Source organism: Salvia splendens, chromosome 10 (assembly GCF_004379255.2).
Source record: "Salvia splendens isolate huo1 chromosome 10, SspV2, whole genome shotgun sequence".
In the NCBI taxonomy this organism is placed as follows: Eukaryota; Viridiplantae; Streptophyta; class Magnoliopsida; order Lamiales; family Lamiaceae; genus Salvia; species Salvia splendens.
In genome coordinates this window covers 5,072,764-5,092,797 of record NC_056041.1, presented here as the reverse complement: position 1 = coordinate 5,092,797, position 20,034 = coordinate 5,072,764, and the positions used below count along the sequence as shown (strand labels likewise).

General features: G+C 38.8%; 2 protein-coding genes across 2 annotated transcripts; both read right to left on the bottom strand.

Moving 5' to 3' along the window:
* Nucleotides 1-496: 496 nt before the first annotated feature.
* Nucleotides 497-10,338, bottom strand: LOC121751392 (E3 ubiquitin-protein ligase KEG-like). Its single transcript, XM_042146130.1, has 16 exons — nt 9,300-10,338; nt 8,538-8,900; nt 8,214-8,441; nt 7,879-8,004; nt 7,459-7,795; nt 7,099-7,256; nt 6,267-6,424; nt 6,011-6,132; nt 5,746-5,880; nt 4,727-4,851; nt 4,529-4,633; nt 4,164-4,412; nt 3,039-3,372; nt 2,753-2,941; nt 2,359-2,664; nt 497-2,057 (listed from the first exon to the last, which is right to left on the bottom strand). The coding sequence occupies exons 1-16, from the start codon at nt 10,052-10,054 to the stop codon at nt 846-848; spliced, it is 4,902 nt and encodes a 1,633-aa protein (XP_042002064.1). The 5' UTR covers nt 10,055-10,338; the 3' UTR covers nt 497-845.
* A 1,088-nt stretch (nt 10,339-11,426) lies between these two features.
* On the bottom strand, nt 11,427-19,565 carry LOC121751687 (sphingoid long-chain bases kinase 1-like). The gene is made up of 9 exons (XM_042146488.1): nt 19,382-19,565; nt 17,209-17,748; nt 16,767-17,123; nt 15,273-15,366; nt 15,147-15,184; nt 14,442-14,588; nt 13,865-13,964; nt 12,358-13,289; nt 11,427-11,974 (listed from the first exon to the last, which is right to left on the bottom strand). Exons 2-9 carry the CDS (start codon nt 17,626-17,628, stop codon nt 11,825-11,827), a joined length of 2,238 nt encoding a protein of 745 aa, XP_042002422.1. The 5' UTR covers nt 17,629-17,748; nt 19,382-19,565; the 3' UTR covers nt 11,427-11,824.
* Nucleotides 19,566-20,034: the final 469 nt, after the last annotated feature.

Genomic DNA, 20,034 nt, shown 5'->3' with positions numbered 1-20,034 from the left:
ATTTATCTAGAAATAAGAAATCAAGTAGGGACATCCATATCATGATCGTGTAGATCCTCAAATTTAATGTAACCAAGATAGAGGAATTAATGAATTTAAATACACACCAACATATTTTCGTAGTTTGATAAAGTTGTTCCTCGACTTCGTTTAGTACAATTTACATATCTTTTAATTATAGGAACCAACAAACTTCAATTTTTTAATATAGTACTCGTAGTATTATTTTCTCTCTCAAACAGATATTGGACTGTAACAATCCAAAAAACTGAATTTGGAGTCTTAGAAGTTGAACATGGAATATTGATTGGCAATTCCCTTAATTCAAGAAAAGCTGTTCCGGTTCCAAATCGAAAGATGAACCATAACCGGACTAATAGAACCAAGAGAATGGTTTACGGTTCAACCGTACAGGCACGCTTCCGGTTCCAGGCCAAACCGTTAGTCTGGTTAAAACCGGTATACCTAACCCACGTCTTGATTAAAATCTGATCACTTAAAAAATCTGAAATCACTGGAACTCATACGAGGAAACTGTTCTGTTATTCGAATATACAAACGAATAAACCACAACTATACCTTTATTTGTATGTAGTCTACAGCTCAAATAGCTTCACATAAATTTTCAACTCAATAATATTAAGGTCAGCAAGCTGAGCTAGGGTTGAGCACACCATCAACCCAATCCCTTTCTTCTATAAGTTTTTCGTCGGCTATATAATCAATAGGGCGTCTCCTCCCCGCGAAGCAACTCCAATTTGATAGCTATGCAGAGCGCTGTTACCTCAATGGGGTCGCGACGCCTCAGATTTCAGTATGGGTAGAAAATGTTAGGCACACAGCGTTCAACTCTCGTCAAGCACAATATCAGCAGGATCACCGATCCACGGCCTCCCTTCACGCCACCTATACTTGATCCTCAGCCTCCCATTCGCATCAACTCCTACTACCTCACCTTTGCTTGCATGAGTCTCCATGCCCCATCCCCACCGGGGCATCACCAGCCCATCTTTGATCCTTACCTTATCCCCGACTCTGAATGGTCTTAATCTTTCCAGCTCGTGAGTTTTACAGAGCCATAGCCTGTCCATAAAGCAGAACGCCACCCAAATGTTTTCATCTTCTATACGGTGCACAACTCCTATGCTTGAATGGGTTGCATCTCCCCAATGATGAGTAGGAACGACATTTGGCTTGACCCTTACCCAGTCTCGGATGTGAAGTTCTCTTTCCTCAATAGTTTCCACTTCCGAAGGATCCAGCACCCATGACTTAGAACCAGTAGGTGTGTATATTCTGAGTTTTCCATCTGCATCTATAGCTGATATAGTCCCTATACTTGCATGGCTGTGTCCCGACCAACCAAACCTCGGTTGCTTGACCGAGTTCTTAACCTTAACTCGCTGCCCCACCACTAGTTTGTCGACTTTAGTAAGATTGGTTGTATTGCCAACCCATAACTCTTGCTCTCCACAGAATGCAACCAAAATATTTCCACTCCATTCATTGTTGTCACACTGAATCCCTTGTACCACACCAACACTACCGGGGGCAACGGATTTCCAACTAGGAGCAGTATCTCCCAATCTAACCCACTCCCCTACCTCATACATTTTCTCGACTTCTATATCTGCAGGATCCCCCTTCCATAAACCCGGTACACCATAGAACGCTACTCTCACCTCACCATCACCATTCACGCTAACAATAACACCCCTGGAATCAGCATGAGCACCTCTCCAACCCCATCTAGGCTCAACAAGACCAGATCTGAATTTTATATGTTGGCCAACTTTAAATGCTGGGACCTTTTCAACATCAGAATAATGAGTACTCGACCTTCCCTTGCGGAAACAGCAAGCTAGCTCTAGATAACCAGTATCCTGTACACTGTGCACAATTGCCAAACCTTCTTTACCTATGGTGTTCCAATCATAACTAGGTCTGGTACCCAGGCTTGGCTTTGAACGCACCCAGTCACCAACTTCAATACCTGGAAGTCTTTCTGCATCACCAGGCGAAACTTTCCACAAACTTTGTCTTCCAGTAACTTTCACCTGATATAGTAATTAGGAAGATACTTCAGTGGAAAACTCATGACACAGCCAAGACAGAAATGTTCGGAGATCAGTGAAATCACTATTAGAGGAAATAGAGCCAAGGAATTCAGTCTTTCCAATACCACAAGGTTTTTTTAGTTTATATTAAAAAAAAAATTCTTTACTGAATCCAGGAGGCTGAGTAGGAAAAAGATAGGGTACGGTCCACCAAGAAGAAACTCTTTATTCAATCAGTAACCAACTTATTCCACACGAGAGTTGGACACAATAAAATGGAAAAGAACAGAATGAAGCTTACATTCAGGGCACCATCCATGTCGATCCTCACTACTTTTCCAATAGTAGCAGGTGATTCATTTGACCATCCAAGACGAGGCTGAGTAACAGAAGAAATCACATGAATCTCTTGACCCAATTCGAAAGGAGGTACCTTCTCCACATCTGTAACCGAACAGCGGAAAATCTTGCTTCGGAAGCAAAATGCAACACCCATTTCACCATCCTCCTCCAAACTGTGGATAATACCTATACTGTTCCTTGTAACATCTTCCCATCCATATATTGGAGAGGGAACAGAAGCTTTTACTCTAACCCAGTCTCCTACCTGCGTAAGTTGAAAATTAGACAGTGAATAGAATTAGGTGTTTGCATCAGTCAGATAGATCATAGACCAATAACTAAGACAGGTTTACCTTAAAATCTTCCACCTTTTCCATGTCAGAAGGATCAGCTTGCCATGGAATAGGCCGATCGGGGATTTCGATTATCAGAAGACCATCATTTTCTATCTCACTAATTCTTCCAACACTATGATGCGTCTCACCGCCCCATGCATATCTAGGTTCAGCAACAGACCGCTTTACACAAACTCGATCACCAATCTGGTGAAAACAAGACATTACTGTAACTAAAACCAAAGGAGATGAACCCGGGAAACAAGGAAACTAAATTCATATATTACAACTAAAATGCCCTTACCCTAAATGGTTCCACATGCTCAACTTCTTCAGGTTCACAATGCCAGGGAGCAGGAAGATAGCTTAGTTCCAATAACAGACTATTATCGGGCCTAACACAATAAACTACACCTATGCTTCCTGGAGTCACAGCTCCAAGTCCATGTTTAGCTGTAGTCAGTGTTGGGCGTATACGAACCCAGTCCCCAACCATGAATTCTTCAACTCTTTCCATTTCTGCAGGATCTGCTTTCCATCCTCTAGATGCCCCGGGGAATCCAACACGCAAGACTCCATCATCATCAACACACAAAACTGTTCCTATGCTATCTCGTGACTGACCACGCCAACCAAATCTGCATTAACAGAAAGAGAGTTAATGTGAGTTTGGTGGAGACACAGGAAATTAATAAGAAATATGGCCTATATTTTAACTTTTATTAGTGAAAATTAAGGACAACCAAAAGTGATGTGATATTTTCCAGCAGGTGGTAGCAAAATTGGACTTTTCATGCCATGATTTAATGGATAAGGGAAAGCAAAATGGAAATTCTAGAGCCAAGACTGGCCAAAGGCAGGTCATATTGTTGAATAAAGAACAAAATTTAGTTCCAAGCTGTTCATATTCCAGAAGATCTCTGCAAATTTAGAAGCATGGACTAGAAAGAACTAATGCACGTGAATAGATGGAGCACAATCTGTCTACTTTCAAAACCCACCCATACTACAAATAAACATTATATTTGTGACTAAGCATTATGTCTTATCTGAGGGTTCAAAAAATTACATACTAGAAGTGATTGATTGAATAAGCAACAGTCAGAGTTGAGCATTATCTAGTCTAATACATAAACTGGTTTAACTGATACTAATGCATAAAGAGACGAGATGGAAGAGGGAAAAAAAATTAATAAATACCAAAAAGATAGAGCTACTACTTCGGAATAAAAACTAAAGTTTTGCAAGAGACCAGGAATGTACGACGCATCAAGTTGACAATAGAGATGACACAAATATCTGAAGCAGTATTCAATAATTGATGAGCATAGCTAAAGAATGAAGAAAAATATACTGGAAGTAATTTCAAAAGTTGGCAAGTATACCTAAAACGTTAAAAAGGTTTATGTCCATGTCAGAGAGTTCATACCTTGGCTCTATGACATCAGATTTAAGTTTGACATGCTGCCCTCTGTCAAGTGGAATTACTTTTATGACTTCATTTGTTAGTACTTTGTTTGCTAGTACTTGAGCTTCTCCAGAACAAAATATTACAATGAGGGTTTCACTATCCAGGACACTTTGGACAAAGCCTACGCTCTTGTGTGATGCACCTTGCCAGCCATAAGTTGGTTCCGTTATGCTTCGTCTGTATTTTACCCAGTCACAAATTTGATATCTGCAAAACGTTTTACAGCATCAAACTACTCATACAGATAATATGTACCAAGAACGTCAAATACACTATAAGATAAATACTAGAACCACAAATTAATGATATTGTTGTCTACGCACACTGTAGGAGACATATGGACCTCTCTCTCCGCTAGTGCCTCCATCAAATCTTCAGAAATCCATTCTCTAGGAAGAGCCTCCAAGAAGTCCCGTAATGTCTTACCACTGCAAATCATTTAACATTTATTTATTATACTTCGCCATACATTACATGAACAACTTTACATAGAAATGTAATTCAGAGATATCAGAACTGGCCTGTGATTCCGAACATCAACTGCAGCATCAGGATATCTAAGCATAACAATGATCCATTCCAGATTTTCACGTATCATCTTTGCCGTATCAGCAGCAATATGGAATGCATTGTCACCATCATCATCCTGAAGATAACAGGTGTAGGACTATTATCTTAGCTATATTCTCAGTGATGATCGATGGAAATTTTAAAAGGTAGCAGGACAAGCAATAGAATAATTTAAACTGTACACAATTGTCTTGAAAACTTAAAAGTATGCCCAACCATCTTCTTAAAGTAGCAGACACTCAGACACCTCAATTTAGGATCTGTAGGTAAAATTAGCTCAGTTCAAACCAGAAAACACTTAAAAATAACTTCATAAAGCTTGTCAATCAGAGTTTGACGGGTTTTCTTGAACATGCCATTGGGATCTATATAATCGAAGTGCCAGAATTTTTTTTTCCCACAATCACTTATCTTCATTGACTCTTCTTTTGATTTATTAGTATGATATCCTAATTTGGAACAGCATTTTCATTGATGGCAAAAGAAGACAATCAGTATGATCAATTGAAAATTCAATAAAGTACTATGCTTGGCGGGTCAACCCAACAAGAGATTCGGTTTAATTCATGGGTAACAAAGACCCATTCATTATGTTGGTAAACATTCCACTCAACTCGAGATTAAGTTTCATAGAGTACTAGGCTTTACGGGTCCCAAAATGAAGCAGGGTACAGCTGCACTGAATTTTGTATTTTTTGTTTTATTTTTATGTGCTGAATTATAATTTCACCATTCTATCCTTGTTCCTAAAATCAAAATACAAAAATATAATTCCATCCGCCCATTTTTAGAATCCTGGCTCCGCCCATGTCCTCAAACATGTTGAACTGATCTAAAAATTTCAAACGCACTGTATCTTTTACCACAATTAAGCAAATATCACTAGAATTATCTTATCCTTTCTTAATACGATTTCCCCATACTAGAACTTATGCCAAGTACTCAGACCAAAGACCCAAAGTTATCAAACCTGCATGTTGCAGTTTGCCCCAGCTGATAGAAGCAATCCAACACAAGACTTTGCACCTCTGGCCAGTGCCACATGGAGAGGTATGGTATTCTGTGCATTCCTTATATTCACATCAACGCCAGCTTCCAATATGATCTGCACCGGTTAAATTTTCAATAAAGTATTTACACCTAGTAACATCTTGTCCAATTTTCTTTTATCATTTAAAGCTCTATTGATCCAAAAGGAATAGAATTTGGTGTAATTAAGTGATTGCTTGGCCTACCCTAACTAGCTCAACATCATTAGCCATAGCAGCAGTGTGCAGCACGGTTTGGGCATGCTGGGCATCTTGAGCTGTTGGATCTGCTCCGGCAGCTAGCAGTATCTTCACCAGCTCTCTACCCTCTACAGGAGTACAGAAAACTGAAAATGTAAATGCCAGAAACAGAACTTGCAGGAATTAAGGGGAAAAAACTTTGTTCTGAAACCTATTAGATGTATAACTTAAAAAGATTTTAAATTAATTGCCCAACTTATACCAGGTTCGTGATCTTTCTTGGAGGCAGCTGCCATGCACAAAGCTGTTCCTACAGGGCTCTGGATATCTATTGCTTCTTCAATCTCATCCACAGATGCAAGCTCTACCCATCTTTTGACAACAGCTACATTCCAGGTCATTACAGACAAATGCAGAGGCCTGTCAAATAAGATTCCCTTTTAGCATGCACCAGCACATGGGAACATTACCATAAACAAAATAGCCAGAGATGCTTCGAGTCTTATGAACCTCATATTAGGCACTCAATCTAGATAATTTATATCACAAACAATCAAAGATAATTACACCATTGAACAAGAGATTCAATCCAAACTAATTAAAGTGACTAACAAACTAGATACATAACTTCCAAAGGCATTCCACAACCGATGCTATTGCAGCCTTACTTGTAACAACACAGGAACAAATATGGAAGAATAGCCTGCTGAACTATATCGCCTCTGTCATATAGTGCATTTTCAAAGTTTATCTATTGCTCCACAGCCTACTTAATAGTATAGAGATGCCACAGCATGCAAATATGTTTCCATATTAAATTTTATGTATTGTAGCATTCAATCTCAAACTTTTTTCAATTTTTTAAAAATCTAAGACAAATGCATTACACAATGTTACTGAGGTAAAAATATAATGTATATCATGTTTCCATTCATTAAAGTCATAATAAAGTCAAATGAAAAGTGGACTCTACTTAACATGTTGACTTTCATAGGAAAAACATTTTATCGTAACTTGCTTTTCTCTACCCCAGTACTCCATATGACTAGCCAAAAAATCCTATCTATGCTACTTGAAGATGAATTGACACTTACGTCAGATGTTTAGAATTCAAGATTCTCATAGATCTACATCCTCCATTTTCCAATATAACAACAGCACAGTCAGTGTATTTCTTCGCAACAGCTCTGTGAAGTACAGATTCACCTTCATCATCAACAGCATTTGGATCAGCGCCCGCTAATAATAACTCCTGTTGGCAAACAAGAGTAAGAAATAATAAATATCAGAAAAAACAAAGCAAAAAAGTTAGTAATTAAGAAACAAAACAATGTCGCATGAGATTTTGGAAAAATCTGAGTTATGTTTTATGTAGTTAATTATCCTTCTTTGCATTTCTACGTCTTCTCCAAATTTAGTCCACAAAATAGGTTAAAAGGGTCAGAGAGACATACTCGCATGCAATCTGGTTGGCCATGGTAGGCACAGACAAGAGCAACTGATGGACCAAGGCCATCCCTCAACCGGGACCTCACATTTGCATTGCGTTTAATGAGTGCTCGAACACATTCAGGTGAACCAGCTGCCAGAGCAAAAACAAGAGGTGGGTCACCGTCTTTGTCAAGGACGTCAACATTAGCCTCATCGTACTGCAAAATAGCTTCAACAAATTCAACACTGCCCCGCCTACAAGCCAGGTGAAGAGCGGTTTGGCCATCCGCATTTTGTGCTTCTAGAAGTGAATGTAGAATATTACGATCATGTGCAGCAGCAGTCTTTGCGAGCAACTCTCTGCATGGAATGGGTAGTGTATGTATTTTAAAGAAGACACTATATCTGCTATTACAATCACGAATAACGGAAATATGCCTCACCTCACGCCAGTGAAATTTCCTTCAGAGACAAGTCGATGTAGAAGGTTGGGATTTGCTAGCTGAACCTCCACCTCAGCTGATGTGGAGGGAGGAATCCCATTCATCACTGGTGTAATAGGCAAGTCACTGGTCATAACATGAGTAGATTTTAATGTCAAATTTATCAAACATGAAATGAAGTACCAACTACAGGGTTATCTATAAATAAATACAAAAAAATACTGAGGGACAAGATACTATGAGGAAATCTATAGCAAATATTTTATACTTTTTTGTACTTATTTGCACACAAATATCATGCAATATGACCTCCATATGTTGATCTAATTTCTTACTTGTCTGGGCTCGCCGGTGGACTCCTAGGGATCCCTTGCAAATGTCGAAGAAATATTGCCAACATTGAATGAAAAGTTGGCCTTTTTGCAGCCTTGAACTGCAGGCAGTCACCAACCATCTTCCACAATTCCCTCGGTATTCCAACACCAACTACACTATATTGAGGAGGCTGTCGTTTGGCTTTGACAACAGATTGATAGATTTCTTCAGCACTTAGACCAGCCCACCTGTATAGAAGAAACCTACTTGTTTTTCCCATTCATTTTCAAAGAAAGGCACAAATAACAGGGTATCTATGGACTATATTAAATAATTCAACATACGGAATGGTACCCGTGCACATTTCTACCAATGTGCAACCAAAGCTCCATGCATCAGATTCAGGAGATATGCCAATAGCGTCATCCCAGAAAAGATGCAGCGACTTCTTCACAGGTTCCCATGCTTCAGGGGCAGTATAGTTTGGGCTCAACATTGTGCAATCCATGCAAGAATGAATTTTTGAGGGCTCACATTCTTTTCCGGATTTTCTGCAATCAGGCTTTTTTAAGATGGCTGGGAGCCCGTAATCAGAGACCAAGGCATGACCATTCTCATCCAGGAGCAGGTTGGATGGTTTAATATTCATACAAACAACACCTGCAGCATGAAGTTCAGCAACTCCCCGGGCGATATCTGCTCCATATCTATGCCCAAAAAAAGTTATAGGTAAATTAAAAGCTATTATAATTCTCAATTACATGGCTTGAAAGTTTAAAAAAATAGTCTTTAAGCTCCCTGTGGTACTGTGCAGCATAATCACTTGCAAATACAATTGCATGAGAAATTGTCCGTTTGACTAAAGCAGAAAACTTTATGCCATAAAATGGCAGACATTTTGATCTACTGTATCAAAATTTAAAATTGACGGAATAGCAACAGCGGAAATGCACTATTCTATCCGAGCTTTCAGACCTTGATACCTTATCCAGGCTTAAAATAAATGACCAATAGCTAAACCTACAACCTAATTACTTACACCACGTTCAGTATTATATGACCAAATTTTCTATGCCGCTGCATTCACTAAAACAGCAATGGCAAACCTGAGTATTTGCTCGAGCGTGAGACGCCCTTCATTCCGCTGCATTGCCGTCTGCACAGACCCATGACACCTATCCATCACTAAACAAAGGCTACTCTCCACCTTCATAGCTCCATGGAAAGTGCAAACATTCCTACACCACATCGATTTCCTCCTCAACTCCTCAAGCTGCCCCTGCATCCACACCACATCCTTATCCTCCCCACTAACCACCTTCTTCACCACCACCTTATGCTTACATCCCCTACCTGACACAACCGCCGCCCACATCTCAACCCCCGCCCTCCAGCTAATCCCTTCCCCAATCTTCTTAACCAACTTAACCTCCTTGTGCACCCCCAAATCAATCCTCCCCCCTCTAGAACCCTCCCCAGCCCTCCTACCCCCATTGCTATAAACACAACCACCACCGCCGCCGCTACTACTATTTACAACACTGCTATTTCCACACAAATTGTTGTTAATAAAAGCCCTATTACCACTACCCTCATCGTCCTCATCGTCCTCGTCATCCTCGTCGTCCTCGCCGCCCTGGATCAAGGAGAGGACGGCGTAATTCTTCTTTAGGGCGGAGACGGAGTTCCCGACGGTGGAGACGCTGCGGCAACGGGGGCAGGAGAGGGACGAATCTGGCGAGGCGGAGAACATCTTGGAGAGGCACTCGCGGCAGAAGCCATGGCCGCATTGGAGGAGGAGAGGGCACCGGTCCTCCTCGTTGTACTTGTTCTGGCAAACTGAGCAACACGGCACCCTCATCAATTAATGTTTTTTAATTAAAATTTTTTTTTTCCGCCTAGTCAATGCTGATTTTTCTACTCGCCGGTAGAATCGCGGCAGCAAGCAGCTAAATTGAGATGAAGATTCGGCGAGTATCGCTGGTTTTTAGAGAGAGAAGAGCAGATCCATGGAAAAGGAAGAGTTTTAGAGAGAGAAAGGTAGGAAATTGGGAAGGTGAGCTCCAGTGAGAAAACTTGATAGTTGGGTTTTGCCGTCGTTTTTTCGTTGTGTTGACACTTTGCGCTCTCTCTCTCTCTCTCTCTTTCTGCGTGAAACATTTTTTTATTTTTCACAGTCCCACGATATTTTAAGAATTATTTTATTTTTGAACTACTGTTTTCAGGAGGGAATAAAAAGGAGTAATTAATTATAATTTTGCTTTAGCGGAAAAATCTGAAATATACGTAGTATAATGTTTTGTTAGGTGGATGTGGTGGAAATTTTTTATATAATATGATTAAATAGTTTGAATTGTTTAGTTTTGCGTTTAGACTAATTAATTAGCAAAGGATAACGTATTCAACAATTTGGTTGTTGACAATTGACATATTTAAAAAATAAATCCTCTTCTGAATTTGTTTGTTGTTGTGTACTTCACTAAATGCATGTAGATTGCGACACCTTATCATGCATTAATTCTTTACTAGGGCATTGCAAATAAGATTACTACAGCACATTTGGAACAATTCTTGGTAAGTAAATCTACATAGATCACTTTAATAATACGATAACAAATACTTTTTCCGTCCCGCCCAAAGTTAGGTATTCCTTTCCGATATGAGGTGGCGTTTTAGTATTTTTATATGGACTAATAATAGAATGGATAAGTTTCGGTATGTTTATAAGTCGTGACATTGATTGCTTTTTGTTTTTATTGACGGTAAAAAATAAAAAATAAAATTATTTTGTGGAGTATTTTATTTAATAGAAGCATTCAAGTTTAATTTATAATTTTTTTTTTTTACTATATATCTACTTTCAAATAATTATTAGGGGATTTGGATTTCTTTAGGAATCGGAAACAAAGAAATAGCAAGAAGAGACGTACAATAGTTTTAGTCGGCGAACCATATCGGAAAATTAAAGAGGAAGGTCAGCGACATCCACAGAGGAAACTGAAGACAGGCGAAGAGGATATCGAAGAAGTGCAAGAGTCACGAGTCGAGGGAACAAAGGAGGGAAAGACAAGAGAGAGTAAAATAAAATCTTGAAGTAATCATGTGTGCAATTCGTAAATGTTAATAAGGTATTAAAAATCTAAATTTTTGCCAAAAAAAGAAAATAGAAAACAACTCAACCGAGAAATGAATAAGACTAAAAGGAATAGTAGTAAATTTGGGAGATCATCAAAAAAAGGAAATATCAATATAATATATAATACAAACATCACAGTTCCTCAACACATCTATACAACATAAGGATTTCATGGGGAAAAGGAAAAGAAAATTACAAAGAAGATCAACTCTGGAATGCGAGGCAATTTGATGAAAAATACATGAGATTGAAGGATTTAGGCCTACATTCCTATTAGCTAGGCGTGTATAAGCACGTCCCCGGGCAACTGGGCAAGGGTACATACGACCCGATACAGTGATAGTTAGTTTAGAAAGAATGAAGCATCGACAAAAATCTACAGGGACCTCAAACTCTGTCAAATGAAAAACCAAACATGCACCAACGGAAACCAAGTCTCTCAAGTATCGCCTTCACCTCTCCAAGAGAGGTATCCGTACCTTTGGAAGATGCAGATCAAAGGCTAGAAGACGACGGAATGCCAATGAGTCTGCACTGCTCAGGAAGTAGTGAACAAACCACCTGCCCATTTACTGGGAACAGCTCACCATCAATGCCACATCCATTGTGTGTGTGCTTCCCGGGTTTAATTTTAACGGACTTCACCTGCATATAGCAGAATCCATCCAGGTCAATTCAATACTAGCTTGAGCTGATGTGTTCAAGAATAAGGTATCAAAACCAATGATATGCCTACAAACAACCTTGATACCACTTTTTTTTAAAACACCGAAAGTTTCCCGAAATTGTGACTTGGGCTGTTGTGAACATAGGAGTAAGTACATGCTATTTATATTCAGACCAATAAGAAGTCACCATATCTCAACTTTCTTACTGTTCTCCTAACATCTTTCAACAGATGCAGGAGAGATATCTACTTCTTTATCTTTCTTGTTTTATAATGTAAAGTCTTTTTTTTTGCAGTTTTTATTCATGGCATCTATCATGTTGGGATATGTGGTTGTGCAGGTAGGGAGATGCTTCTTTACCTTAATATATTCGACGTACGGCAAGGAAAGGTGACTACCCTTCTGCAGAGACAAAAGGAATCTCAACAGCTTGAATCGCCCACTACCACGAACCAGCAAAAGGTCCAAGCTATTGTCATCATGCTCTGCCTTGGGCGCCACGACCTGCGAACTCAGACTCTGGACGGTTTTACAAGAATGGTTGCATACAAGGACACCAAGAAATTGGCCTTTCGCAACCACCCAATTCTCTTCTGGTCGAGGGGCAATTTCCTTTTCCTCAACAGCTTCATTGCCCTCTAGCGGCCCTGGCAATTCAATAGGATGTTCGTCCCAGTTAGGCTCAGAATCCCATCGAGGCTCTGCATCCCATATCGGCCCAGGGTCCGACAATGTCGAAGAGATATCTTCTTTATCATAAGTTGTTGCATTGCCCCAGGAGCATCTGGTGGAATCATTTATGGTGATCGTGCCAGTCCAGCCTTTGTCCGTCCTCGACTTGGATCTCGTCCTGGGCCAATTTGGAGTGACCGAATGTGGCGGCTGAGGGTGGATGACTTCTGGCTCAGCTGTCACGTTGCTTCTACCAGCTGAGAGTCGCTTCGACTTTGAATCAATGGCTCGCACATAGTCTGATGGCTCAATGCTACTGCAGGTCGTATCGAAATCGTTTCCAGACATTCGGCTTGGGGTCATTATTGAATCTATACTTGATAAGCTGGAGGCCCGAGGAAGACCTTCCTTGCCTGATTTACGCATGATATCAGGGTAGAGCTCTGCCATTTCCAAGGTTTCATGACCATCAGAAGCTTTTCCATCACCGGAGCCAGTCCGTGCAGGAAGATATTCCACTTCATAATTGTACTTGGGCAAGCAGAACATTTTGAGAAAACCAGCAACAAAATAGCGCAAAGGGCCGAACCGCTTCTGGAATTTCTCCGAGAGCTCCAATACTACAGCAAATACAGAGAAGATGGGATTCAAAAATAAGATGGGTAAGAAACTTTACTCAAGGGGAGGAACAACTTGGATATTTTCATGCACTTTGGAATTTCTCAATAAACATAAACGGAACTGAGGCTACCACTAAAGCAAAAATTTCAGAACGAATGGATAAGGCCGATACAAGCAAAACTATTTACGCAAGTTTCGTGTAGAAGAATAAGAAGCAAGAACCGGGACATAAATTTGTTGTTGTGCAAATCTGCCACATCAATATATTTCAAGCAATTGACGGATATATCATATTTGGGACCCAAAAGGAGCGTTTTTTTTAAAGTTCCCATTATCTCCAAATCCAGCACTGAAAACTACGTAAGAGAAACAATCAGACTCAACTGATGTAAAGTAGGTTAGAGAGCATCAAACACTCAATTGTAATCATAGACAAGCTTCAAAGAATGGATAAAACTGTTGTCTAATGCTCCATATAAAGATCCAAACAGAAAAGGAGGGGATAAAATCATTCATGTTGGAGAATTGGAGAAATTCTTTGAATGAGGATGAATTAACATAAACTGGTAATTACCATCACTAATGAAACCAAAGTATGTAACAGTCATCCCAAAGTGGATAGCTCCAGTATTGATCCACTCCGCAACAAAAACATCAGTGGCTGTAAGACCTCCCTGAAATCCACCAGAAAAAAAAAAACTCCAACATATGAACCTGGCTGACTACAGAATAATACAAAGATATAGATATGAACTCGGCATTTAAACTCATTCGATTTGTTACATATAAAAATAGTGATTAGGATCTTGTTCAGAATACAATGGAAAAATCATTTCCAGTCATTCAAATTTGGATGACTAGAAAAGAAAAGATTTCAGGAAAGTATATTTCTATGTGATAGACATTATTTTTCATACTGATGCAACATATTGTACTTTCATTAGTGGAGTCGACCACTGAGTTGACCCTTTGAGTTAAATGTAGCGTTTAATTTCTCCCGTCTCTAAAACCTCACATCAATAGAAAGTTAATAGTTACATATACATGAAACAACATTTCTATTGCAATTGAAATAATGAAAATGAATACTATCCCTACTTCAGGAAAAAGCAAAATATTGTAAGAACGTCCAAATTTTTATAAAATACTACCTTAACAATTGTAATTGCTGCAGATATCGGATCTCTGACCCCAAGAACCGTCCAGACTAAGGAATTATCAGAACCTGCAGGTATGATGCCAATTGGGATTGAAATAGCTTCTTTCTGGTTCTCTCTGCTAAGTAATCCGTTCAAAACCTGCACGATTGAGATCTCAATATTAACGATACTAAAAAAAAACATACTCCTACAAAACAGAAATATATTACCCAAACTTCAGAACATGCATGAAGGACAATTAAACAGTAACCACATAGGACCACATGACCTAACATCACTTAAACCATACAAGTGAACCAATGGTCAAAGGAAAAGCTACGAATTTCTATAAGTAAAAGAAAAATGTAACAACAGACATCCATAAGTGCTGAAAATTACAACAGAAATGCATGAAAGCCACTTGTTTAGCAACCATAAATACGTGACGGAATTACGGCTGTTCCCTATCACCAGATATGTCTAGAATATTGCATGTTCCAACTTGTGTGTCAACTTGAAAATTCTTCCTGGGACTGTTTTTTTGTATTTACATCAAAGAAGCAAGCATTTGTTTCATCAGTGCACCAATAAAATCAACCCAAAATCCAAACAACATCCAATTAAAAACATGTTGAAGAAATGACACAGCATGATTCATAAGGTATCTATCATTGTCCAGGGAATACAAATGGACGAGAAGATAGTGACTATGTAAACCTCATTTATGATTCCGTCTCCTCCTACACATATAATACCTACAAGGAGTAAAAGTCAAGGAGACAATAGTCAGGAGGAGTATAATTGCAGTACTTAACTATAATAGAACATAAAAGCAAGATATACCATCAGGACATGTACTGAAATCAACACTCGCTGCGAGCTTTCTAGCATGACCTGCAGATGTTGTTTTGATAACCTCTAACTCAAATCCCGCAAGCTGCAATTTAACCCATCAGAAGAAAAGGACAGTTAACAACAAAGATATGGCAGCTGGCCAGGTAGCTAAGAGCATAGTGTACTAATGAAGGACAAAACCAATTTAGTCCAGCAAGTCATCTGGGAGACGCAGGGAGTTTAACAATTACAGCATACAAATCCAGAATGTTAACCAGATAGTATAACATTTTTAACTGTAAAACTCATCCCCAAACAGCTTTTTTTTAAAACAGCGTATCCTGGAACGTTCACTCCAGCTGGCTTAAATTGCCAGAGGTATGAAACAGGACACACTAAATTTTCTCCATAAAAAGGTCAGCCAGAGCCAATTTTATAAACTTCTTCAAATTTGAATAAGAGATAACTTCCTTATGCCCTTCTAATCTGAATCAATTAAACTTCCAAAAATGCTACCTACTTATTTTTTTCCATGAAGAACCTATTATCATATTGAAGAAAACTTCGCTAAGATTAGCAGGAAGTAGATCTTCGTGTATGGATCATGAAAAGGAGGAAATTTAAGAAACTAAACAAGAAGGTAGGTGAGAAAAAAAGCTCCACGAGTTGAATTTATATTATTAAGGTGTATGAGCCTTGATTTTGAGTGTTGTTTGAAAAATGTGGCCATAGTCTGCTGTTGTACAACTACTCAGTGACCTGCAGCTAGATGTACCGTTAACAATTATGTCTCTGAGTCTACAACCTAAAGTTAGGGTGTAGTTGAGCAGAGCCAAACCGCATACCCCAAAGATTGATTTGGTTTCAACTCCACACATAATTTACAATATATTCAAGCCTCACAAGCTTAAACAAGCTGCAAAAGTGCAAATATATAATCACATATACATATACTCCCTCCGTCCCGCACTACTCGCACGTATTTCCTTTTTGGGCGTCCCAAGTTACTTGCACTCTTTCCATTTTTAGTAAAAATTTTCACCTATAGCCGTCATTTTTGACTTTCCTATACACTCATTCCTTAATCTCCGTGCCGAAAAGGAAATGAGCGAGTAGCTCTGGACGGAGGGAGTATATTATTAAGTGAAGTATTATTCATTCAATACCAAGCAGATTACATATTTTAAAGGATATTTCTTCTGATAATATGTTCAATTACATCTACCATAGGTGCATGTAAACAAATTATTTGTCTGAAGTACCCAATGAGTATATCTATAATTTACGAAATTCATGTGCCAACAAGAAAAATATTTCCAAGCCAGTGCTTGGTTTATTTGTTTGATCAAGTCTAACTAGATGATCTCAAGCAAGCTTTTATTGAATTAAGACCAGAATTGCTCACAAGTAACTTGGCTCATTTAGTACTGTACCAAAAGCCATGTTCGATGTACAACATAACAAAATAAAATATGAAGCGGAAAGCACCATAAATATACTTACTTTAAATATAGGTTCTACCAATCCATTGAAAACTTTGCTTGAACGGCCACGGCCAGAACGAGGGTTTAAAATGACGAGCATTCTCGGTGGACTTTTACATCTTATATATGACTCGGGAGGGAACTCATTGAAAATTGAATCTGAACTCTGCTTCTTAGAAGCCATAGGGTGAGGCAGACAATTCACATAGCACTTCTGATCTGCAAAGGCATTGACCCACTGGATTGCATCCTCAGGGGTGGAAGCGAAAAAACGGAAGTCCTTCCGACTTCTCCCACTTTTCTTTAAAAGGCATGAACCCTTTCTAAATGGATATGCATGCACAGTAAAATGTCTGAGCGCAACACAGTAGGACAACTGCCAAATGTAAGAAGAATCAGGACCAAGAAATTAAATTTAAATTAAATCAGGACAGAATTAGCAAAGGACGTGAAGGAATTACCGAAATCACATCATCCAGATTCAACATCTTAGAACCCCAAATCAATGCATTGCTTGTCAGTTTAGCATCAACTGCATCCGAGTTGGAATTCTCTGAAGTTTGTACCACGGAATCCTTATTGGAGTTTGTCTTGTCCAAGGCAAGTTTTCCAGTGAAAACTTCATATCCAAGCAAATCAGATTGCTCATCTCCAACATCAATCCTGTGTTCTGTCCTCTTAGCCCCATTTGGATCATCATTGTTGACACTGATTTCACCACATTTTGCGGCCTTCCCTCTACTACCACGTTTTTCTGGAAAGACAACAGGCGATGTTTGTTGTGCCGTTGACACTTGAGAACAAATACCGAGACGACGAAGTGATTGCTGAGTTGTGAGTCGTAAAGAACTATGCTTGGACAGACTCCCACTCTTCTGCATATTGACTCTCAAGCACAAAGCAATGGACAATAAAAGAAAAAGTCATCTACTAACACAGAAGCTCCATGGTACAAATACCATAAAATCCAGGGTCCAATTAAGGATTGACTGTAACTCAGCCTGCATCAGTAGAAAATTTTAATTATCGACCAAATAAAATGAAAATTTTTAAAAATCCCATCTAACTTCAATAATTGCAAAATTGCAAAATTGTTAGTGACGGTGGCTAAACAATTCTTGATCATTTTAGCATTGCTAAATACCTAGTTATTAGTACAATTTACTCGAGTAGTTGGTTTGTATATGCAGGCATGCAGCACATTAGAAACCATACAACAACATAAATATTTGAAACTACGAAAATGATAAGTTAATATTAAGGACTAAAACTACATTGTTTCTTCATTATCCTCATACTAAGATACGACCAGAAAGCATAGCAGATCATTATAGGAGAAACAACACGATTTCAATATCCATAAAGAGATGGATATTTCTATGCAAACATTACAGTGTAGAGCCGTAATATGATCTTCAGGCCAAACAAGATATTACATATATAATGAAAATGTATTTTAAGTACTTACTACTTAGATCACTCTATAATCTTCTCCATTATCTTTGACAATGGTAAAAGATATTATAGAATTACAAAACTCACTGAATAAGTTCGAGAGAGGTATCAGTTAGTATGTTTTTCAAAAGTATATTAGTACTTCAGAAATGTTATTTTGAGGAAATAGTTTCTGATAGTATTGTGAACAATCCAATAATAGGTGCAACAGATAATATTAACAATAAATAGCCCCATCAAATAGTTGATCATTGAGCAAAGATTCCTCCAAAACATCAAAAGTATCACTTGTATACATAAACTCAAGAGCCTCCAATCGAAGGAAAACTAGGTCACGACTAGGTAATACAGGCGAAAGAAGAACAGCCGAATAATAAAATCAGTTGCTCAAATCCCACTTTTGCAATGCACTAAGACAACTCTGAGCTCTTCTTGTACTTGTAGTTAAATGAAAAGATACAAGTAACAACATATATAACATAACTACATGTATATATGTCCAAAAGATCAGACAAACATGTGCCCAGGTGAACCAAAATTGCCGCTCAGCTACACGATGTAATCAACACTATAACTTCGTAGAGCAGTTGCAAATTTTGGGTTCACCATAATAACCGCCCAGCTACTCCACTGCAACAACACTATAACCTCATAGAGCAATTGCAAATTCTGGGTGAACCAAATCCCAGTCCAGCTACATGATTCAATCAATAGAGAAATCGCAAATTCTGACTTTTTCAAACATTTTGAGAAATCAAAAGAAAATACACTGAACCCTGTTGACTACATACAGCAAGGACAAACCAGCATAGGACCTGATTCCACTATAGCAAAAAAATATTGCGTTTTCTTCCTAGCTGAATACAAAATTGGCCATTCCTATTTCCAGTCCAAAATAAAAAGCTCAACTGGATCACACCAAAAGAGAAGCTAGTCAACCATTTAGAAAACCCCCAAATGCAATTCACATTGAACTTCTACGCCCCGCAATTGAAAATTTAAAATGAATCAAGCCAATCCACATCCAGAATAATCCGATCAAGCCCCACAACAAAAACCCAGAAACAATATAACTGGTAATTGCAAGAAAACGCCCAAAAATCGAGCTTTAAGCGCAACAACTCATTCAAACAGTTGAATTCCAGTTGAAACCTTCCTGCGTTGGGAAAAAAGACTTGCCTTTTTGTTTAAGAGATAATCCACGGATTTCCCCCGGCGGCGGGCAGCGGGGGCGGCGGAGATCGGTGGTGGGTGGGAGTGGTTTGGAAGAAGAATAAGAAATGGAGAAACGAGCAAAACCCAGAGACTGATTTTGCTGTCTTTGTAATATTTTCTCTCTCTCTCTCTCAAATTATTATCGTTTACTCTTTTACTTTTCCTTTTTTCTCTTCTGGATATTTGCAAGCTTAGTTAATATCTTTGGCTGTATTTCAGATTTTTTATTTTAAACTCCTACTATATTTCCATATATTGAAATTTGATTCAACACAATAGATTGAATTTTCAATTCTATCTGATTTTTAGATCCCAATCCATATTAATAGGAAAATCGGATGTTAAATCCTCTAAATTCTGTCTCACATAGACTTGGTGAAGATCTCATCTAATCTATATAAGTGTGGATAACACTCCCCCTTATGAGGCCTTTTAAGGGGTGAGTGGCCCATTTCTAATATGGTATCAGAGCGGGCCCAAGTCGATGATGGTTTTCTCTTTATCTCTTATCTACCTCACGAGTGGAAGACCGATGTCCTTTCCGGCCCACATCGATGATGGTTTCTCTTGCATTGCCTACCCACGTGATGGAAGACCGATGTCCTTTCCGGCCCACA